Source organism: Malaclemys terrapin, chromosome 4 (assembly GCF_027887155.1).
Source record: "Malaclemys terrapin pileata isolate rMalTer1 chromosome 4, rMalTer1.hap1, whole genome shotgun sequence".
NCBI lineage: Eukaryota > Metazoa > Chordata > Testudines > Emydidae > Malaclemys > Malaclemys terrapin.
In genome coordinates this window covers 52,752,435-52,773,214 of record NC_071508.1, presented here as the reverse complement: position 1 = coordinate 52,773,214, position 20,780 = coordinate 52,752,435, and the positions used below count along the sequence as shown (strand labels likewise).

Sequence of the window (20,780 nt, the reverse complement as noted above, 5' to 3'; positions counted from 1 at the left end):
GCTGGCTAACTACTCCCAGTCCACCCAGTGTAGAGGGCATATCAGAGAATGTAAGGATGTAAGTGGGTATGGTCTGAGGATCTTGTGCTCTAGTGATCCTGGGTCAATTGAATGGCTCCTATTGAGCTATCAGTACTAAGGCTGTACTAAGTTGAACCGGAGCCAAATCGGCTCCTTCTGACTGCTGGGAGTGGGAAGGCAGAAGGGTGGTGTAGCCTCCTCCTTCTTCCTTATGTCCTGTGCTGAGCATACCTTGGCTGAAACTAAAGACCTAGTCTGTAATTTCTCCACCTGACTTTTGCTGACATCCCATTAATGTATAGGGCACAATCATGCAACTCTCACTTGTGCAAGCAACCAAGTATGTGTGTGTGTATGTGTATATAACAAGATTAATTGTCAATTCTGATCTAACTTTTCAAATAGAAATAAAGAACGATATTCATTCCCTATCTCAAATCAAAATGTGTAAAATTAAAGAGATCTACTGATTTTAAATTAAGGTAAAGTTTCTGGACCAGATTTTCTCCCCTCAATCTGTCCCCTTTATGCTTCTCCAGAGGTGTAAAGGGGCCATATATTAGCCATATTTGGTAAACTGAGCATTGTTGGGTGAGCCCTCAGCTGGTAGAAGGCCAGTATACCCACCTCCTACATCACTCTCCCCCTCCATCTCAGAGGTATTGCTTGGGACAGAGGAGGGCATGTATGGAGCACTGTTGTGCTTTGATAATTTACAGCTGACAGGAGATCCTGATGGGGCCCATTGCCAGCTGGCATGAATTAGGGCCTAGGGCTTGCTCAAACCAACATTGGGGATGGGACTGGAACTGTGTAGGACTGAGAATCAGGGAACCATAAATGGCTCCCTGACAGTTTGTCCCTGCCTCCTGTGCTAAGCAGATCTCAGTGCAGACTAGAATCTGACCCTCTAGTTTTAAAAATTGTGTATTACTTAAAAGAATGTGTTAAGTTAACTTTGTTCTCAAATTTAGATTTTATAAAAACAAGCTTTTACAAAATCCAAGACCAAAGGAAATGTTTCCATTAAGTTAAAAATAATCCAATGTAAACAGTCTTTTAAACAAACAAAAAAATTACTCTAATGCTTTGACTCCTTCCAATAAATGATTTACTAGGGTGTGTTCAGTTTAAAAAAATGTCTGGTGAAGATAATAACCTAGACAAGGGTTTGTTTGTTTTTAAGTGTCCCATTCATGTACATTGTTTTAATATCAGAATGATTTTTATTTAGGTTTGAAGAATAAAAGATATTCAACCTTATAATTCGTTTTGTAATAATATTTACTAAGGCCTATCTGATCATCGCATTACAACACCCGATGGTGTGTGTCCTCCTGAAATATAATCACTTACTGTGATTATCTTAACATGACTCATACACATATAAATATATACAGACCTTATTTCTTAAATTTAGATTACCATTTGATAATCTGCAGGTGTATTTTCTTTGGAGAGAAGGAGTTGTATTAAGGGAGAGATGAACCAATTACCTGACAACTCTAAACAAATACAGACCCAATTTCAGTTCATGATATCACGGTCTTCTGAGACATACAAGCCATAGAAAATCCATAGACTGTGTCATAAAACAACAGTACCAAACATTCATTGTCCATTATACCATCCTCCTGCCACAACTATATAACTCATTTGAATTACTTCAGTGCTATTAGTCACCAGACCTGCCCTGTTAGTCATTGTGGTGGGTAAAGTCCCATTTTATTAATGGAAGGCCCTATGAAAGCCTCCCTTTTCTTCCTGATCTCTGTCTCTGTATTTTTTCCCCAAGGGGAAGAGGTTTGCAAGCCCTTTGTGCCCCTTTGCTTCCTTTCTCTGGGTGACAAAAACAGCTAGGAAGAATATTATAGACTAGATAGGGAGGCCACACTACAAATATATCTATTTAATCTGTCTAACCTATCTGGCCACTCCCCTTATCTCTGTAGTATCTGTGTTAATTTTACAAAATTCTATACATTTGTATGAGTTAACTACACATAAAACTGCATTCTCCCTCAATCAGGGAGATCTTCACTCTTCTTACCCTTATTGTTTTCTCCACCTTCCAAGAACAAGGCAGAATGTGAACCATAAACTCCCTGAACATTAAATCTCACCAAATGAGGGTCAATCCATCCTCATCATCATATCCACTCATTATACTCCACACCTGAACATAGTCACTTTATGAACTTCATTACCTCATATCTCAATGTCTGTACTTTCACCCCTCAACCTTTTACCCCCAATCGGGGATATTGCAGATTATGTATTCCTTATGCCACCCGATCTTAAACCAAACTTTGCACCCTTGATAATCTGTATGTTATTCCCTGATAACCAGGAACTTCTATGCTTAAACTCTGTACCGTTCCCTTTTTTTAAACATCATCTTAATATATTTTAAAAATATCATTCTCAACAGTGTTAATATATTAGCCTAGAAAAAATGTAAACATCTGGGAAGAATCCAACCTGTTCACATGCTCATTGACTCATTTGTGCATTCTCAAGGGATCAACGGGTTAGCGAACTTGTTGGACTCACAGATTGGGCTCTTGAGCAAGCACTGGCTGAAGAATGCCTGATGCAGCTTTCCATGGCAGTTACAGAGAAAATACTTCTACACTGGGGTCAACCTTAGTGATTATGTAGTTCAGGAAACTTCAAGAAATTTTGCAGGGCAGATGCTCATTTAATGGCCAAATTGAGATCTGGTTGTAAGTAGGTGAAACTCCGTTTACTTTTATAGAATTGAGGCCCACTTACACCTGTTCTGAATTTGGCCCTTCAACTGGACTGGACAAGCAGTACTCAAAAAGAGATTTGACATTTATATGGATAATAACATCCAGATTTATAGTTAATGCTAACAAAAACAAATGGGAAAATATATAAAACCTCATTTTCAGAGTTTAAGCCAATCTCCATTAGGTATTAGGATGAGACCTACTTGGAAGGCTACTTATCCCACATCTGTAAGGTTTTTTGCACTTTTTTTGAAGGATCTGGTGCTGGCCATTGTTGGAGGCAGGATAGCAATTCCTATGTTCTGTAGAAAGAAGAACAGGAGTACTTGTGGCACCTTAGAGACTAACAAATTTCATGAGGTTGATGGATTTCCACTCCATACGGCTAAATGCAGTGCCTTGCATAATGACAGGTTTCAGAGTAGCAGTCTCTAAGGTGCCACAAGTACTCCTGTTCTTCTTTTTGCGGATACAGACTAACACGGCTGCTACTCTGAAACCTATATTCTGTAGGTTTTCCTTTATAGAAAAGAACTGTTTAACTCTATAGAGACACTCATATGATGTAATTTATTCTACCTGCATAAGGCTCAATTAGACTCTGTGCATCCCTGTATTATGTGCATGGAGAGGGTGGGGCATGAATTCAATTCCTCACAGTTCACTGGATCTGTATGATAAATGTGGATCTATGGCACCATCTCAACGCATGCCCACTGTGTGTGTCTGTGGTGTTTTCTGTGGAGCCACTGTGGAGAGTGGCTGTTCTCCCTGTTTCCTTCATGTGCAGCTCCTTTGTGCAGTTTATAGGCTTGTGTTAGAACACGGTAACTAACACCATACTAAACACACAGTGTAAACATTATTATTTTGTTTAACATAATTTCAGGCAGGGCTAACCAGGATCAGAAGACACAATGGAAAGGTCTAGAGTAGGGGAAATTGTTAAGTTTTAAAATGTGTCAGCTAAAACTTTTTAAAATTAACAATTTTAAACAGGACTTTGCCCCTAGTCTAGACAGGACAAGTCCTGTTATTGAGAAACCTAGGCTTCTCCTATTAACATAAATAAATAAATTACATATAAAATCTGTTCATTGAAGAGAAAATTGCTTTATAGATTTGCATCTCTAACAAAAACTCTGAGAATGTAGCTTTTTAATTATGCTACAATGAACCCATCTCTATCTATATGTTTGAGAGAAAATATTTATGTGGATGTGGAAAGCTGGATTCCTTTAAGCAAATGTATTTTATGGTATGTGTATATGTGTGTGTGTGTGTGTGTATATATATATATACACACACAACTGTACAGGCCATGTTGAAAAGACTAATGTAATGCCTGTGAAGCAAAGAATTAACTGTAAATAATGACAGACTGCTTTAAAGACAAGAAGTTGGTCCAATGAAAGATATTACCTCATCCTGTTTGTCTGCTTCAAAGACAAATATTTCTAATTTCCGGAAATAAGGATACCAAAGAGGCAAAACACATTAATTCAGTCTTCCAATAGAGTATTAGAAATTGCCTTGGTGAAAATAAGCATTCTGAATGGGTTATTTAAAATCAAACTTCCAGTAATCTGTTAGAAGGAAAAGGCATAATAATAATCAATAAATAAAAACTTCAATAACTGTTCCCAAGGGATTCCAGTGAAATGCAAGTCACATTTCTGCATTTCAGGTTAAGATACTCTCATTTCTGCAGATTGATCTTTAAATTCGTTATGGCTTTTAGCAAAGTGATCTTGGCTTTCGTGTTGGCACAAATTCAGATGAGTTTGGGTAGTGTCCTATATTTTCTTTTAGAACATTATATCAATTGCAAATAAGTTGTTCTGTTTTTCTGTAGATGAAATCCATATAAACGCACGGTCAACAATTCCCGAGAGGATGGTGAACCTTCTTGTAAAAAAACACAAGAATTTCACCCCTGTGGCAGCCCTGAAAATCCTTAGCAAAGCTTTGAAATAGCCCTAGTGGTAGTCAGCAGTCCACTAATTTCTGTATCCCGTGAAATTATGATAATTCTTTTAGATTAGTTTTCGTACATGAAATTAATTCGGTGCGCATGTAGATTGCAAGTACTGGCGTGGTAAAATGTTAATATACCTCGTGTAAGCAAGAGGAATAAAACTTAAATATATTTGAACACTTTCATCAAAAACTGAAAAGTCGAAATTCTATATGTAAATATGGAGAAATCTCGGGGAAACTATAAACCCAAGGTAATTTACAGTTAAACAATAACATCTACCGGATAGTTGTGCACTTATATAAAGCCATTTACAGTTGAAGTCGGAAGCCTGAAAATAAAATAAAACATCGAAGCCCCCTCTAGACCTGTAACTGTCATTAAATTCTGAATCCAGGGAAAATTTTAGAGAGTTTAGAAAGACATGAATTCCTAGTCATCTGAGGAAACCTGAGGCTGATTTACAATCATCCAAAGTGTACGGCTTATAAATGGGTGTATTACGCAACCATTATTACTAAAGTGAACGGGGAGAGTTTGGTAATGGAAAACCAAAAATTATGACAGAAAAAAAAATCAGCAATGCCTTTTTTAGGTGGCCAGTGAATTGTGCGCGTCTTCAAACGTGTTTTCACTATGATCAAGTATCTTTATGCTTTAGAACTAAAAATAACTAACAAAAACAGCGCATATTTTGCATTCATCTTGTTGCTTCAAACGCTATCAATCGGGACCTAAATATTTTTACTACAACAGGAGCTATCCCTGTAATTATATTTTATGTACAGGTCAGATTATAGAAAGTTAGGCTCCTAAATCCAAATTTAGGAGGCTAAATGAATGGCCCGATTTTTAAAAGTGCTCCGCGCAGCTGCTCGCCTCCTGAAATACGATTTTAATCTCTTAAATGAGGATTTGGGAGCAGAATTACCCATTTTAAAGTGTTGTTAGCCATATTCTGTAAAATGGTTATGTAATTTCACCAGTTTTTCAGAAATGGAAGGTCGTAGTAGAGTGTTAATGTAAAGTTTCATTATCAAATATCAACTAAACCTAAAATAAAAGCGTCACACATTTGATGTTCAAGCACATGTAGACGGTAGTTTCCAACAATGAGAAACAATGAAAAAGGAATTGGTATATCTATATATGATTCATTTAAGTAAATGGAGAAATCATGATTATAGATGAGTGTATATATCGAATATGTATTGGATAATATTTCCATTCAGGAATAGTCTCTTTCAGTTTTTCAGATCATTCTTGAAAGCTTTAATATTGTGGTCACATGGTGTGATGGCTTTGTGTAGAAGTAGGACTCAGCAACTCTTCTGTAGATTTTTCCCATCCATCTACTTGATGTCAGAGGCAGGGGGTCGCCTTCGGAATTTCGCGGGGTCCAAAGCTGTCTGGGTTAGGAGAGAAATATTTTGGCTTCTACCGTAGTAATTATGTCCATGGGTGATCAGTTCATATTATATGTCTACAGAGTATCATCTCTACAAACAAATTTGAATGCTTATGAAAGGCTGAAAAGGTTTTCAGTGTAAGTCTCCGGGGTGCAATAAAAAGGCTTTTTCTGCTTTAAAGCACTGAGAAGCAATCAGCCTGATGCAATTCTTTTCTCCCTCCCCAGCGCTCCCAGAGCGGGATTTCTCGGTAACCACCCTTCTGGCTCCCCCTCCAGACTCCCCGTATCACCGTTACACTGGAACCAACTCCCGGATCCCTGCCAAACGCATACAGACAGAAAGGCAGCCAAATGGACCTCATGGTTTGTGCAAAGGTTCCCCTTCATCAGATGAACAAGAGGGGAACAATTTGCTTGCATAACATTAGGGTTTACGCTTGAACCCCGGGTCCGCGATGAGCTACAGATTGGTATGCTCTGTTTCTTGTTAAGGAGTAACTCGATTCCCTCTCCTATGACTCAATGTTATTAACAGAATGTATTTGAAATCCGGTACTTGGATGGATACTCACGCGCCCACTTTGGAAAGCAGAGTAAAAGAAAAGCATAATACTTACCACCAGGAATATTCTCAATAGCACAATGGAAACTTAACTCAAATGAGAAGAAAATGCAATGTTTATTATGATGATGCAAACAGAAAGTGGTTTATTCCCATCTGTTGTTGTTGGCAGAACCTATTACTGCCCTTTATAAAGAGCTTTTCTGACATGAAGAAAAGACCCACCGAGAAAGTACACACCTTATTGATATTTTCCACAGGAAAAACTACTTGCTGTCCGGTCTTTTCCTTTGGATGTGTTTCTGTGTCAATGTGTGTGAGCAAAACAGCTTTACAAATATACAGTAAAGCCAACCATCCTGTAATGGAGCAGGTGTACAAACTCGAGACGCGTCTACAACGCCTCTACACAATGACTAAGAGACTCTTTAGGAGTGATTCATTTGACCCTATAGCTTGAGCCGGGTTGGCTCGGGCAGAGGTTTCTCCACTGCGGATGTAGCTCTTGCAGCTCTAAGTGCCCAGGAAAGGGAAGCAGCTGGGTAGCTGCCGGAACGTGGCCACTTCAACTCTGGACTAGGAAGGGGGGGAGCCGCGGATGCGAGACACACTCCAAACACTTCCAGCTGCTCCAAGCAGCCTGTAAAAAGGAAGCTGCCAATATAATGGTATTTATGGCAATCAATAAAGACAGGGCTCGTAGCACGAAATGATTGAATCACACCGGCTACAACATCTGCTAGCAATCCTCCCCTCTGAGAGACGATGGTCGGGCCAGTCCCACTGTTTGTACACTTTCTGCGGACGATTTGCTGCGGAATACAGATGGGGTCTTACATTACTTCTCAATATCAGGTGCTACCGTTGGTAACATAGTAGTTCAGTATGCAATTTCCCCTGGGTTTATATTAAATAAACTACGAGTCTTAACTGTGTGTCACAGAAGACAGTGCAATTATTTTTATTTTTTTCCTGTAGGGGAATTCAAATTCATATTGTGAACAGTAATTGCGTTCGATTCAGTGAATGTAAAATCTGTCCTCCAAAAAATGCATACCGAAGACCAGTTTAAATCAGTCCTGTTCAAAGGAGAAATAGAGAAGAGTAAATGGTCACAATTTAAGTATTAACTCTGAATAGAAGTCCCTGTAAGGAAGGAAAGTAGACTCCTATCCCTTCAGTCTTAACCATCTCTCTTCAGACCTGCTTTCCACAATCCACACCACTGCCTACCATACTAGGTTGCGCTAATCTTCAAATGACCCAAGAGACTAATGTTATTCTTGTTCTCAAAACCTATGAAAAGTGAATATAATAGCCAGAGAGAAAGACTTATTTTGCAAGCTGCTTGAGCTTTAACTCGGAATTTAGTCTACATTAACAATAAGAATACGAGGTATGCTATGTGGAAAGACTTCAGCATGGTCGATACTTGTAGAAGAGAGGGAAAATGGAAATGGTTCTTCTTGGTTGACAGAGGAAGGGGAGTCATTTTCATTCATTATAGACAAAAGGCCTGATCTAAAGCACATTGAAATCGGAGTGAAGATTCATATTAGTTTCAATGGGCTTTGGGACTTTCCATGAATGTTTTGGTTTTAATTTTTAGTTATTTTAAATTCCCCGTTTCTCCCGATTTACCACATACATTTGGCCAAATGCAAATCCACATTAGATACCGGGAACTATGGGAAAATGCGTAACATGGCAATCCCCAGGCAGGAACCTGAAAATTTAGTCCCGTTGAAGTCAGGGGAACTACCCACATGAGTAAAGGTTTGCAGAATCGTGCTTCATGGTACCAAAGGAAAAACTTTTCTAATATGCGTCGCATAACGGATTTATTTGCTCCAGATACTATACTCTTAACGTGATATAATTAAACGTATTTAGTAACATAAGTGAAATAACTTCTGCACTCGTGTTTTAATTTGTTACGAAACAAAAAACTGTACTATTAGAAAATATATGTAATAAATACTAAATACAGTTTAACATGTATGCAATTACATTACTATAGCCACGCATTTGCATACTAAAAAAATAATGATAACCCGCCGTTGCCAAGGTCCTTTTTTCTGTCTGCAATGCGGTATTTCTTGCAGTAGATGTCGCTTCTAATAAGTAAATAACGTGTCCTTTGAATTTTTCATTAAAACGATATGGTACTTTTTGTGGGGGTAAGGGGGTGGACTGTACATTATTAATGACTCGAGACGATTTCCCTTAGTTGTCATTAATCGTCTGATGTGATCCGTCTTTTTTTCGTTCAATGACCTCAGGGCAAATAAACCTATCACATGTAGCCAACTGACTAGCAAATTTTGTGAATGGAATACTCAGTGACTGGAAGATGACGTAATGGGAGACCGGTGGGTTTCGTGCCCGGTTGTGGATTGGATTACATTTTGCCAACAGACCTTGTGATTGGCTGGCCAGTGCCGGTCAAACGCCTACACACTTTCACCCTGGCGGTAGATATAAAAGGGGGATACTTAGGCATTGAACAGCATCACGATTTAGAAACATATATTGAGGAAACCTCCACCACGTTTTACTGTTTCTTAAGAAGCTTTGCATTTCAAGGTAAGCATGCTCTTTCTTTCTTTTTCTTTTCTTAAATCTAGAGTTTGGTGAGCTTACTTCAGTGCAGCAGAAGGTCTTTAACTGATGCCAAATTACAGCTTGTGTTGCCTTTCTCTATTTTGATTTTTCTCTGTGCATTCAGAGAACGCATAATTTGTAATTAGCTAGATTTCGTATGGTCTTCTAAATTACACGTTACTGGATTCTTCAAAATAAAATAAAATTAAAATAAGAATAGATACGATAAAAGAAGGAACACACAATCCCGTTAGAATAATTGAAAGCAACCGATAATGCGTAGTATATTACATTTTGTATGAAAAAAAAAACCCCTAATCTCTTTACATTATTGGGCTGCATAGCTTGATTTCTTTTGTAATCATTTTGAGGTTTTTCACAAAATCTGTTATAAAATGGTAAAAATTTAAAAAGTGACAACCTTCATTGTATGTTAGCTAGCAATATATGCTGCAGGTAGTAATAGGTGTTTTACTTTATGAGTGAAAAGGTGAAGTTAATCTAAAAATATTTAAATAAAACTGTGAGTCATTGAGAGGAGTTCTTCAGGATATGATATTTTTAAACCTTTCTGCTCTCTTGACTTGAGTTCATCTGATTTATTTATCTTTGGTCATAATTTTGGGATTTTTTATTAAAATCAATTTAATGGACCTGTTTTTATAGTTTTATCTAATTTGTATTTGAGTTGGAAGATTAGTATGTAAACTGTACCAGGAAGTGAGCACTCTTTAGTACAATGTGCTGTTTTCTAAGCAAACATAATTCTTTTTAATTTTTAAATTAAACAGAGGGATTAACATGTATTAATATTCTGCAAAAATGAGAATACAGAAATGTACTGGTCATCTTTTAAAAATAACAATAGCTTTAGCTTTCATGCTTTTTCATAAGATTTTCTATACCTGAAGTGCCATTTTGTCCAGTTCAGATCCAACACATTAAATGAAATTACGTGTAGTGCTTCAAACACGGGGGGGAGGGAGGGGAAGACACACGTTTCCCATCAGTTTATAGACAGATCTGCATTAACTTAAATCCCATTTTCGTTACATTTTGATAGTAATCCTAACTCTGAAAAAAACCTCAAAATATTACAATTTGGTCATATACAAAAATCTGAAAATTATTTGAGAAAACTAAAGCAAAAGACCAAAGCAAATTAACAACAACAACCTATTACCAAAAAAGCAACAGAGGGTCCTGTGGCACCTTTGAGACTAACAGTCTGTTAGTCTCAAAGGTGCCACAGGACCCTCTGTTGCTTTTTACAGATTCAGACTAACACGGCTACCCCTCTGATACTTGAAACCTATTACCAAGTGTGCCTAGAGAAAGACTGCATCTTTAGTAGATCTGTTAAGATTGAGGAGGTTGGAAAATGGCCATTGTTTGATGTGACTCTTTGTTGTAGAGAGGACATTATGGTTATGCTGAAGATTTCATCTTTCCTTGCTGTTTATGCCTTGGTTATGTGCCAGATGGATAGCTCCCAGGCAACCCCACTCAGGTAAGAAGCAGAGAGCTGTGGAAACTCATGAGTTTCGGAGCTCTGCATCTGAACAGAATGGAGACATTTAGTTTTCCTCGTGGCTGCGGATAGGACGTGGATTATAGTAAAGGAGAAAACGTAGATCTTCCACTATTACTTTTTTGTAACGCTCATATTTTAACATGCAATAGATTACTTATCTACTGTGTGAGGGAATGCGTAGTCTTTGTCTTGAGTTCGGTATACATATGGACACTAGTGACAAAGACACGTTCAGCAATGTGGAATAGCGTATACAAGAACTCATCCACCGAAGGGCACGCATGCAAGAGTCTCTGCAGCAGTTATCCTTGTATTCATTCTGTCTCGCTTGTCTCCACCTAGACCTGGCTTAGACTCTATAACGGATCGAGTGACACTCAGTGATTACGAAGCTCGGCGGTTATTAAATGCGTTGGTGAAAGAATTTGTTCAGATGACAGCGGAAGACCTGGAACAAGCGACTGAGGGGAATAGGTAAGGGCTACAGCCCCGGGGATATGCACAAATGCTGGGGAAGCAGGACCACTCTGTGTGTCCATTTCATTTCCCAGCAAGAGCCACCTCAGCAAACACTCGGGCAGGCTAAGATTTTCCTCTCCCATGGGACTGCGGATGACCTTGTACAATACTTTGGAAGGGATGGTACTACATAGATGTTTTCCCGTGTCAGTATCAGGTTGATGGTTTCCACCTAGTTAACCTGCTTTTATCTTTTTTTTTACAACCGAGAGCAAATAAAAAAAAAACATTGGAGGGTGAGTTGAACTTCAAGGAGGGGGTTGTATTAAAATATGGCAGCAAGAGGTACGTTTTCCCGGTGGTAGTATTAAGGGCTGTTCGATCGCTCCTGGATTCTCTGTCGCGATAGTGCATGATGCTGTCGTGAGGCATGGAAAGCCATTGGCTGAAGCGGGGCATCCTATTAGTGCACGCAGCGCCACCCTCTCCCTCAGGGCCAAGGCATGCAAGTACATTTGCATTAACCTTAATGAATTCCTATTGCAAAGCATGTTGATGAATGAGAGACTGAACAGCATGTCTAGTACAGTGGAAGACAAACCTCCTATCCTTTGACTACCAGCATCCCAAAATCTAATCTATTTGCTTGATCAAGTAAACAATATTAATTTTGTTCATGATAAAACTCTGTTCTCCCTCTGATTTCAAGTGTGCCCCCTCTTGCATGAAATGAGTGTGAGGGGATTTTATCCTTTTCTTTTTGTCTCCTAATTATACTTATTTATCTAGGAATATAATGCATGGATGTGCATGATTTATATTACTTTTTTGGCATGTTTTTTCCCCCTGCAGCCTGGATAGACCTATTTCCAAACGCTGCGCCAGTCTGAGTACTTGTGTGCTGGGCAAACTGTCTCAAGAATTGCACAAATTGCAAACTTACCCTCGTACTGACGTCGGGGCTGGAACTCCTGGCAAGAAAAGGAATGTGCTGAATGACCTGGAAAATGAACGCTATGCAAACTATGGGGAATCCCTGGGAAACAACTAAACATGCTTATTTTCACCCTTCTCCCCCCTCTTTTTTTTTTAACTTGATGCATGTGGATCTAACCTTGATTGCTAACTTTGCTATGTTATTTTGATTCTGTTTTCGACAGAGAATGTTTGAGATGGACTTAAAGTTAGGACGATAAAGAACACAACACACATACCAAGTTAGAAAAAAATATATACCAAATAAAATAAAAAAGAATGAACAGCACTGCCTTGAGACGTCAACTGATTTTCTTAGACATTTATTTAAAAAAAAATCTAAACAAAGCTTTTCATTTCTAGCTATTACATGTACAGATAAACTCTTCTTTCATGCCTGCTCATGCACTTGTTCAATAAACCTATTTTTCTATGAGGATTAGGCCTGTTGTTTTAATTAATTGTGTTGGAATGCAAGATTTCTAGAAAAGTTTTACAAATTTCTTCAGAACTGGAGAAATGCAGAACAATACAAAAGTTGTATAATAATTTAATTCCAGAATAGCTGAACAATTTGACTATGTTCATATACACTGGGAGAACTCCTAGACCCTTTTAATGCTTTCTATATGTATGTGTGCATACATAATCAGTCACACTCACAATCTAAGCTAGTAAAACAATTTCTATGAACTTTTGAAATGGCTAAGCATCAAGAAATGCATGTATTAACTAGTGTGAAAACACTAGAAATGTAATCCAGGTTTAAAACTGTTCTCATTGAACTCATCCAGGTAAGAACTTTAATATTCCTTTTTCATTTTCCTTAAAATTATTTACATGAAGCTTCTTTACAGTGATGTATTACCATGATTAACTGGATTTTTTACATGTATATCAGTTTTAGAAATAACCTGTGAGGTAGACTTGTATATTAAAAGAATGAAAAAGGGGAGCTTTCATATCTGGGTAATTCATTTAAAATCTTGTTTTCTGTTAATTCTTTTACTTTAATACAACAGATTTAGTGCTACTTTTGTACCTCTAACTTTTTTTTCCCTCTGTACTACATATATCTCATAATATGGGAACTGTTCAGAAAACAATTGTCATGTTACCAGGGATGTCTTCAATGGTACTGTCTCTGGGCCTGTCTATAGTCCTAACTCAAGCAACATTCCCATAGATTTCAGTAGGAGACTGGCTTGAACAAAGAATATAGAAGTATGTACTCTAAGGCCCCAGTCCAGCAATACACATAAGCATGTGCTTAATTCTAAGCAAGTGAGTAGTCCCATTGAAATCAGTAGGATTACTAAAATGCTTAATGCTTTGCTCAGTGAAGGCTTAAATAAAGAAGAAAGCTGTTTAAATAGTGCAATCAGATATATGGAAGAAGGAAAATGACTATGTGCAGTTCAACACTGAAAAATTATTTAAAAATCCCTGACAACTTCTTACTCTGTAGATTTAGTTCCTGGATGAAATCCTTGCCCCATTGAAGTCAATGACAAAATTTCCATTGATTTCAATGGGGCCAGGACTTCAGCCCTTTTGTGTGTTCTGACATAGCTGCTGATCTGAGTACCTAAAATAGGTTTTTTTGCTACTATACTCCATCAGCACTACAGAACCAACTCAGCTGAGGCTTAGCTAGATTCTTTTACTCCTTATGCATTATCAACAGTTGTCTGTTAAATTTCAATTATTTGCTGGTGGGAATGGAGTTGATCAAGTGTTATTGAGGGGATAATTTTGTCTAGGCAACCTTAACTATTGGTGATGTGCAAGAGAGAAAGAGCCCAATCTGACTTTCACAACCTGAGCTGAGTCTGTAGCACCTGCTAGCTAGAAAAAGAAAAATATTTTTTAAACTCATAAAAAACTGAGTGAATAATATGTAAATCCTTGAAACACAATAAATATGGAACTTCACAATCCCATTTTTAGAGAGATACTTTTCCAGGTAGAACCACACTCTGTTGATATAAGCAAAGTATTTTTTACAGTCTCTCTATGTAAAATATATGTTTTTTATTTTGAAAAGCAGTGTAACAGCACAGAAAAGGGCATGTAACACAGCAACCTGTGTGACCCATCGTCTGGCAGACTTCCTGAGCAGGTCAGGAGGAGTGGGCAAGAGCAACTTTGTACCTACCAATGTGGGATCTAAAGCTTTTGGGAGGCGAAGAAGAAATGCTCAAATATAAACATCTGAATGACATCTGGAAAATGGTAAGCACACTGCAACATATGTAGAATCTATACTTCCTTTGGTAATGTTACCATTGCTAATATCTTAAGTAGAATTCTTGTTTGGATGAAAAATAGATTTTATGGTGTTTAGATTCTAGAAAAACAGTAATAGTTAATCCAAATGTGTTACAAATCCAGTTTTACATTTAAATAGAACATCTACTGTAAGGTCTTTATTTTTTTTTTCAAAGTAAAGTGAAAAGTTTAAATCAGTTGTAATGAATGTTAGATCACCTTGTAAAACAAAGCTGGTTGGTTCAAGTAATAGTTTCAATCAGTGGATATTCTTGCATTATACCACAAGTAATATTTCAGTATCAATATTTTGGTAATTTTGGATTTCTTTCTTTCAGATTGCCATGAAACTGAAATGTTAACTCCCTTTTGTTTCTAATGAAAGCAACTCTTCTCCATAAATCAAGAAGGCCAAACAGAAGACTCATTTTTTGCATCCTTCTAATATTTAAAAATGTTTTGTTAAAAACAAATGAAAGCACTTCTGTTATGTATAGTACAAAACAATCTAATTATTCAAGTTAAATTATTGTATATTCTTTTTATATGCAATTCTATTTCAAATAAAATGTGAGAGCATCTATTATTTATTTATCTTCTAGCATATATGTGAAATGTGACCCATGCTATTTATCTGGGCAATACTGCCAAATCTCGGGGATTACACTAAATTGCTGCCTGTCAAGGCATATCTGTAAAATATGGTGTGCTGTGCCTTGATGTAAAACATTTAACTAACATGATTGTACAGTATGTTTAAAACACTTCAATATTGTATCATTTGTGAATTTAAGCAAGATTAAAAAAAGTATTTTAGATACATTTGGATTGAAAAACTGATTTTTCATTTAAACAATTTTATTGTTAGTTTATTGCATAGTTTTTAAAAAAAAAAAAAACATCTGGCATTAGCCAAATGTGGATACCAGATTAGAAGGATCATTGGCCTGCTCCTGTCTTATCTAATTACAGGCCTGTAAGAGGTCTGCACTCACCCCTGCGGTGCCCCCTACTGGTTACTTCGGGGAATCAGCTCACCAGCCTCTCGAGCGCCCTCTGCAGGCTGGTGATCTGCCGTGTCCTCTGCTGGCGCCCATGTCCCTCCCAGGACCCGGTGCCCCTATTACTGGGATGCTGCCCCCTGGCAGTACCCCACAGATCTGGGTCTCCCCTTCCTGGGGAACTCTCACCCACTATCCCCACCTTGCCTCAGCACTAGGCCACTGTCAGTCACCCAGCTCCTCAGCCTTTCCCCAGCCCTGCTCTACTACAGGTACCCTGTGTCTAGCTCCCCTGCAGCCAGGCCCTTCTCTCTCTGGAGACAGAGAGAGACTCTGGCCTGAGCTCCTGGCTCCCAACCTTTATAGGGCCTGCTGAGGCTGCTTGGGGCATGGCCCCAGCTGCATCCACTTCCCCATAACAGCTCAGCCTTCACAATGCCTGCTCCCTGGGCTATCTCAGGCCCTTCCAGGCTGGAGCAGGTGTCCACCCTGCTACACACCACCTTCCCCCAAAGATCACCACCCCTGGGGGTAAGGGTGTCTCCTGGTGTGATGTTGTGCAGTCTATATGGTTTTATAAAAACATGATAATAAGTGAATATAATGCAACTGGGATATGCTTCTTGCAAAAGGTCTCTTGTAAGGTATCATTACAAAGCTCATACTCTACTGAGTGTGATCATCTTATTTGTAGAAATGTACCACTCTTGTATCTAAAACTAGAAATATAAAACATAACTCTGAGGGCCTATTGTAATTATGTAAAGTGTGGGCCATTAATGATGGTTTGGAATCTTGATGACTCCCACTAACCAGGACCATTGTCTGCAGATGGCTGTGTTTACCTGTTAGTCTTCCTGTATGTGTGTGTGCTGGCAAGTGGGCAATGAAGTCTTGCAGTGACATGTGATCATGTCACCTGAACTGGAATCCATCTTTAACGTGGTGCTTTTCCAGTGAGGGGGGGTGGAAACCCAGAGGGACAAAGGGTTCCCGCCTTATGCAAAAGATATATAAAGGGGTGGAAGAGAACAAAGGGGGAGAGGAGCCCTCATGAAGAATCCCCTAGCTATCACCTGAGCTGAAACAAGAGCTGTACCAGGGGAAAGAATTGTGCCCAGGCCTGGAAGGTGTCCAGTCTGAGAAAAAACTTACTGAAGCATCTCTGAGGGTGAGATTATCTTTATTCAGTTTGATTAGGCATAGATTTGCACATTTTATTTTATTTTGCTTGGTGACTTACTTTGTTCTGTCTGTTACTACTTAGAACCTCTTAAATCCTACTGTCTGTATTTAATAAAATCACTTTTTAATTTACTCAGAGTATGTATTAATACATGGGGGAAGCAAACAACTGTGCCTCTCTCTCTATCAGTGTTATAGAGAGCAAACAATTTATGAGTTTGCCCTGCATAAGCTTTATGCAGGGTAAAACAGATTTATTTGGGTTTAGACCCCATTGGGAATTGGGCATCTGATAGCTAAAGACAAGTACACTTCTGTGAGCTGTTTCCAGGTAAACTTGCAGCTTTGGGGCAAGTGATTCAGACCCTGGGTCTGTGTTGGAGCAGATGGGAGTGTCTGGCTCAGCAAGACAGGGTGCTGGAGTCCTGAGCTGGCAGGGAAAACAGGAGCAGAGCTAGTCTTTGCACATCAGGTGGCAGCTCCGAAGGGGGTGTCTGTGATCCAACCTGTCACACCTGGCCTGGACCAGTCACCCGTGCGCCTCCAGAGCCGCCCACTTCTTTTCCGAATCCTCCAGCTGTTTCCGCAGATGGGACTCCTGCTCGACAATGGCCTCATACTCTTTCGCGAGGTTCACTCCACTTGCTTGAGCCTCGTGGAGGGCTCACTCTGTAGCCTCCAGCCGTGTATGCAGGTCAGACTCCCCCTGAGCCTCCACCCTCAGGGTCTGAGTCCATTTAGTCTCCTGTCCCATGACCACCTGGATCCCGGCCTCTTGCTGGGCCCACTCGGTCTGGGTTTCCCCATTGGCAACCAGCTCTGTGATGGTCTGGGTCCCGACTCCCTGCTGGGTCCCCACCATCTCCACCTCAGCCTCTGTCACCTTCTCCAGTGTGGCCCCTCCCGGGCCTCCAGGTACCTCCATCAGCCGACCCTCAACTCCCTTGAGAGGGCAGTGCCTCCTAATGTGGCCCAGCTTCCGGCAGCCCCAGCAAACTTGCCGCTTCTTGGCTGTCGTGGGCCTTTCAGGATCCCTCCAAGGTCCTGCCCCCTCGCCAGGGCTGACCTGGACCCTTTGCCTTGGGCCTAGGCATGCCCACCGCAGGTGGCTTTCCCGCCCACAGGCCCAACATATCTTCAGCCGCCTGGGTTCCTTTACCCAGCGACCAGCTTGAGGGACTTGCCGCTTTCCCTGTTTGAGGCGAGGCACCCTGCCTCTCCCCACCGGGACTTTAAAGGGCCGGCGCCGTCCATGAGTGCTACAGGACAATCTGCGCCGCAGACCCATTCCTCCATCCCGTTGACTCCCGCCCCGGAGAGGGTACGGTCGAGTCCGGAAAAGCCTAGATCCCTGGATATGATGGAGGAAGTGCGCCTCCCATCAACACCGGAGGCGTTCGAGGCCGCCTCAGACCTCTTGAGCCTCCCGGTGCCGGCGTCGCCGCACCGGTGCAGAAAACCTCCGGCTACCGCTCGGCCCCATTGTCAATCTAGGGGCAAACCGGCAAAGCTCTTGCCGCGCTCCCCGCGCCGCGCCACTCTAGCAGCACCGGTGCAGACGGCACTCTCTCCGGCGACAATGGGTACCGCGCCGCCTACGTCCTCCTACTCAGAGACTTTGGACTCGGAGGTGGACTCATACCGCTCTAACAGATCGAGGAGTAGGCGATCGTCGTCGCGCACGAGCACCCAACTGTACCTACCGCAGTGGCAGCAGCAGTGGCAACCACCCCCCCAGTGGCCGTTCTGGATGCCGTGGGCCTACCACCAGTCAGTGGGTCAAGCGTACGGATCCCGCTCATGAGCCGCATCTGTCTCTTCGACGTCGGCAGTCCCGCCGCTAATGCCACCACCACTGGCACCGCCGTCTGACAGGAGTGTGCCACAAAGGGACACGGCACCACCTAGCCAAACAACGGCACTGACAGGTACCTTGCTCCCAACACCGCAGGCACAGTCCAGCACGCCTCGTTGCTCGGTGTCGACCCCGGTACCGGCTGCGGTGCCGCATCCTGAGCCCGCACTGGCTGCGCAGCCTGAGTACCATGTGCCGCAGGCCCTCATAGAGGGAGAGGGGGTAGATGAAGGCCCTCTTCGGGGATCTCTTCCTCCTCATCCCTGGATGAGGCAGTAGTGGGAACTTCAGCGGCACCGGCCCTAGAGGACAATAGGATCCTCCAACAGCTGTTTACTCGAGCAGCCCAAAGCCTCTCGATCCAGACTGAGGAGATCGAGGTGGATACAGATCCAGTGATTGATATCCTGACCCCGTCAGGCCCATCCAGGGTAGCCCTACCTCTCATAAAGACCATTACGGACACAACCCGCACCTTGTGGCAAACTCCAGCCTCATTGGCCCCTACGGCCAAAAGGACTGAGAGGCGATATTTTGTTCCAACTAAGGGCTATGAACATTTTTATACACACCCTCCCCCGGACTCCCTAGTGGTAGATGCGGCCAACCAGAGTTAATGCCAAGGGTTTCAGGGAGCTACCCCTAAAAATAGAGAGGCCAAAAAGTTGAACCTGTTCGGGCGCAAGGTATATTCAACAGGGGGCCTGCAGTTGCGCATTGCCAATCAGCAAGCCATAGTGAGCCGGTATGGACACAACACGTGCTAGGCTCTAGGTTTGTGGACCTCCTTCCACAGGAGTCGCGAACTGAGTTTTCAGCCCTGGTTGAAGAGGGGAGATTGATTACCCGGGCTTCCCTCCAGGCGGCCTTGGACGCGGCCGATTCAGCCTCATGCACGTTGGCGACTGGTCTGGTCATGAGGCGTGGAGCCTGGCTTCAAGTTTCCGGCCTCCCTCATGAGGTCCAACAAATGATCCAGGACCTCCCCTTCGAAGGGCCCACGCTCTTCTCGGAGAAGACTGATAAGAGGCTTCATAGACTAAAAGATTCACGGACCACCCTCCGTTCATCAGGCCTACACACCCCGGTCATCCAGCGTAGGCAGTTCAGGCCACTGCAGGCCCCACGGCCATACCAGCCTCAAAATCAAGGGGATGCCTTGCGCAGAAGGGCAAGGACGGGCAGGAGGAGGCAACAACAGCAGCCCTTCGGCCAGTCATCTGCCCAACCAAGGCCTACACAGGGGCCTAGACCACCATTTTGATGGTTTGGTTGAGGATGACCTCCCAGTGAGAACCCTGGATCCGTCCAACCTTATCTTCTCATCACGTCTGTCCCCCTTCTATCGTGCGTGGGCCCGGATCACATCGGACACTTAGGTGCTTCGCACGGTAGAGAGGGGATAGTCTATCCAGTTCTCCACCCTCCCGTCCCACCAGCCCCCCTCCCCGTCCCTCTTCAGCGACCCCTCTCACAAGCAACTTCTACTTCAAGAAGTTCAGTCCCTCCTTGCATCAGGAACAGTAGAGGAGGTTCCTCAGGAGCTACGGGGCAAGGGCTTCTATTCTCGCTATTTCCTAATACCAAAAGCGAAAGGGGGCCTCAGACCTATTCTGGACTTGCAGCGTCTCAACAAGTTTGTGAAGAAGCTCAAGTTCCGCATGGTCTCCCTGTCCTCCATCATTCCTTCCATGGATCCAGGAGACTGGTATGCCGCCCTCGACTTAAAGGACGCATACTTTCATATTGCGATTATCCCTCAGCACAGGCGTTACCTCAGGTTTCTCGTGGGCAATGCCCATCTACAATTTACGGTTCTGCCCTTTGGTCTGTCAGCAGCCCCAAGGGTCTTCACGAAGTGCATGGCAGTCGTGGCAGCCTTCCTGCGCAGACAGGGGATCCAGGTGTTTCCCTACCTGGACGATTGGCTCATCAAGGGCAGGACCAAGGCACAGGTGGAGGCTCAGGTGGTCTTTACCAGGCAGACCTTCCTCGTGCTCGGCCTCTTACTCAACGAGGCCAAGTCTACACTATCTCCAACCCAAAAAATCAAAATCACTGGAGCAGTTCTGGACTCGACACACGCCAGGGCATATCTCCCAGAGGCCAGATTCCGAACTATATCCAACATTATTCTCAGCCTCCAACGTTACCTGACCACCACAGCA

The 20,780-nt window shown here is 42.0% G+C and overlaps 1 protein-coding gene across 4 annotated transcripts; it reads left to right on the top strand.

Moving 5' to 3' along the window:
- Positions 1-9,234: 9,234 nt before the first annotated feature.
- CALCB (calcitonin related polypeptide beta) lies at positions 9,235-16,806 on the top strand. Of its 4 annotated transcripts, none has more exons than XM_054026899.1 (5): positions 9,235-9,314; positions 10,747-10,842; positions 11,209-11,340; positions 14,351-14,535; positions 14,910-16,806. In XM_054026899.1, exons 2-4 carry the CDS (start codon positions 10,757-10,759, stop codon positions 14,508-14,510), a joined length of 378 nt encoding a protein of 125 aa, XP_053882874.1. In that variant the 5' UTR covers positions 9,235-9,314; positions 10,747-10,756; the 3' UTR covers positions 14,511-14,535; positions 14,910-16,806. The 4 variants fall into 4 exon arrangements, with proteins under 4 accessions (XP_053882874.1, XP_053882873.1, XP_053882871.1 ...); XM_054026898.1 differs by having other exon boundaries at positions 14,348-14,535; XM_054026896.1 differs by lacking the exons at positions 14,351-14,535; positions 14,910-16,806 and adding exons at positions 11,596-11,670; positions 12,178-13,094.
- The last annotated feature ends 3,974 nt before the right edge of the window (positions 16,807-20,780 follow it).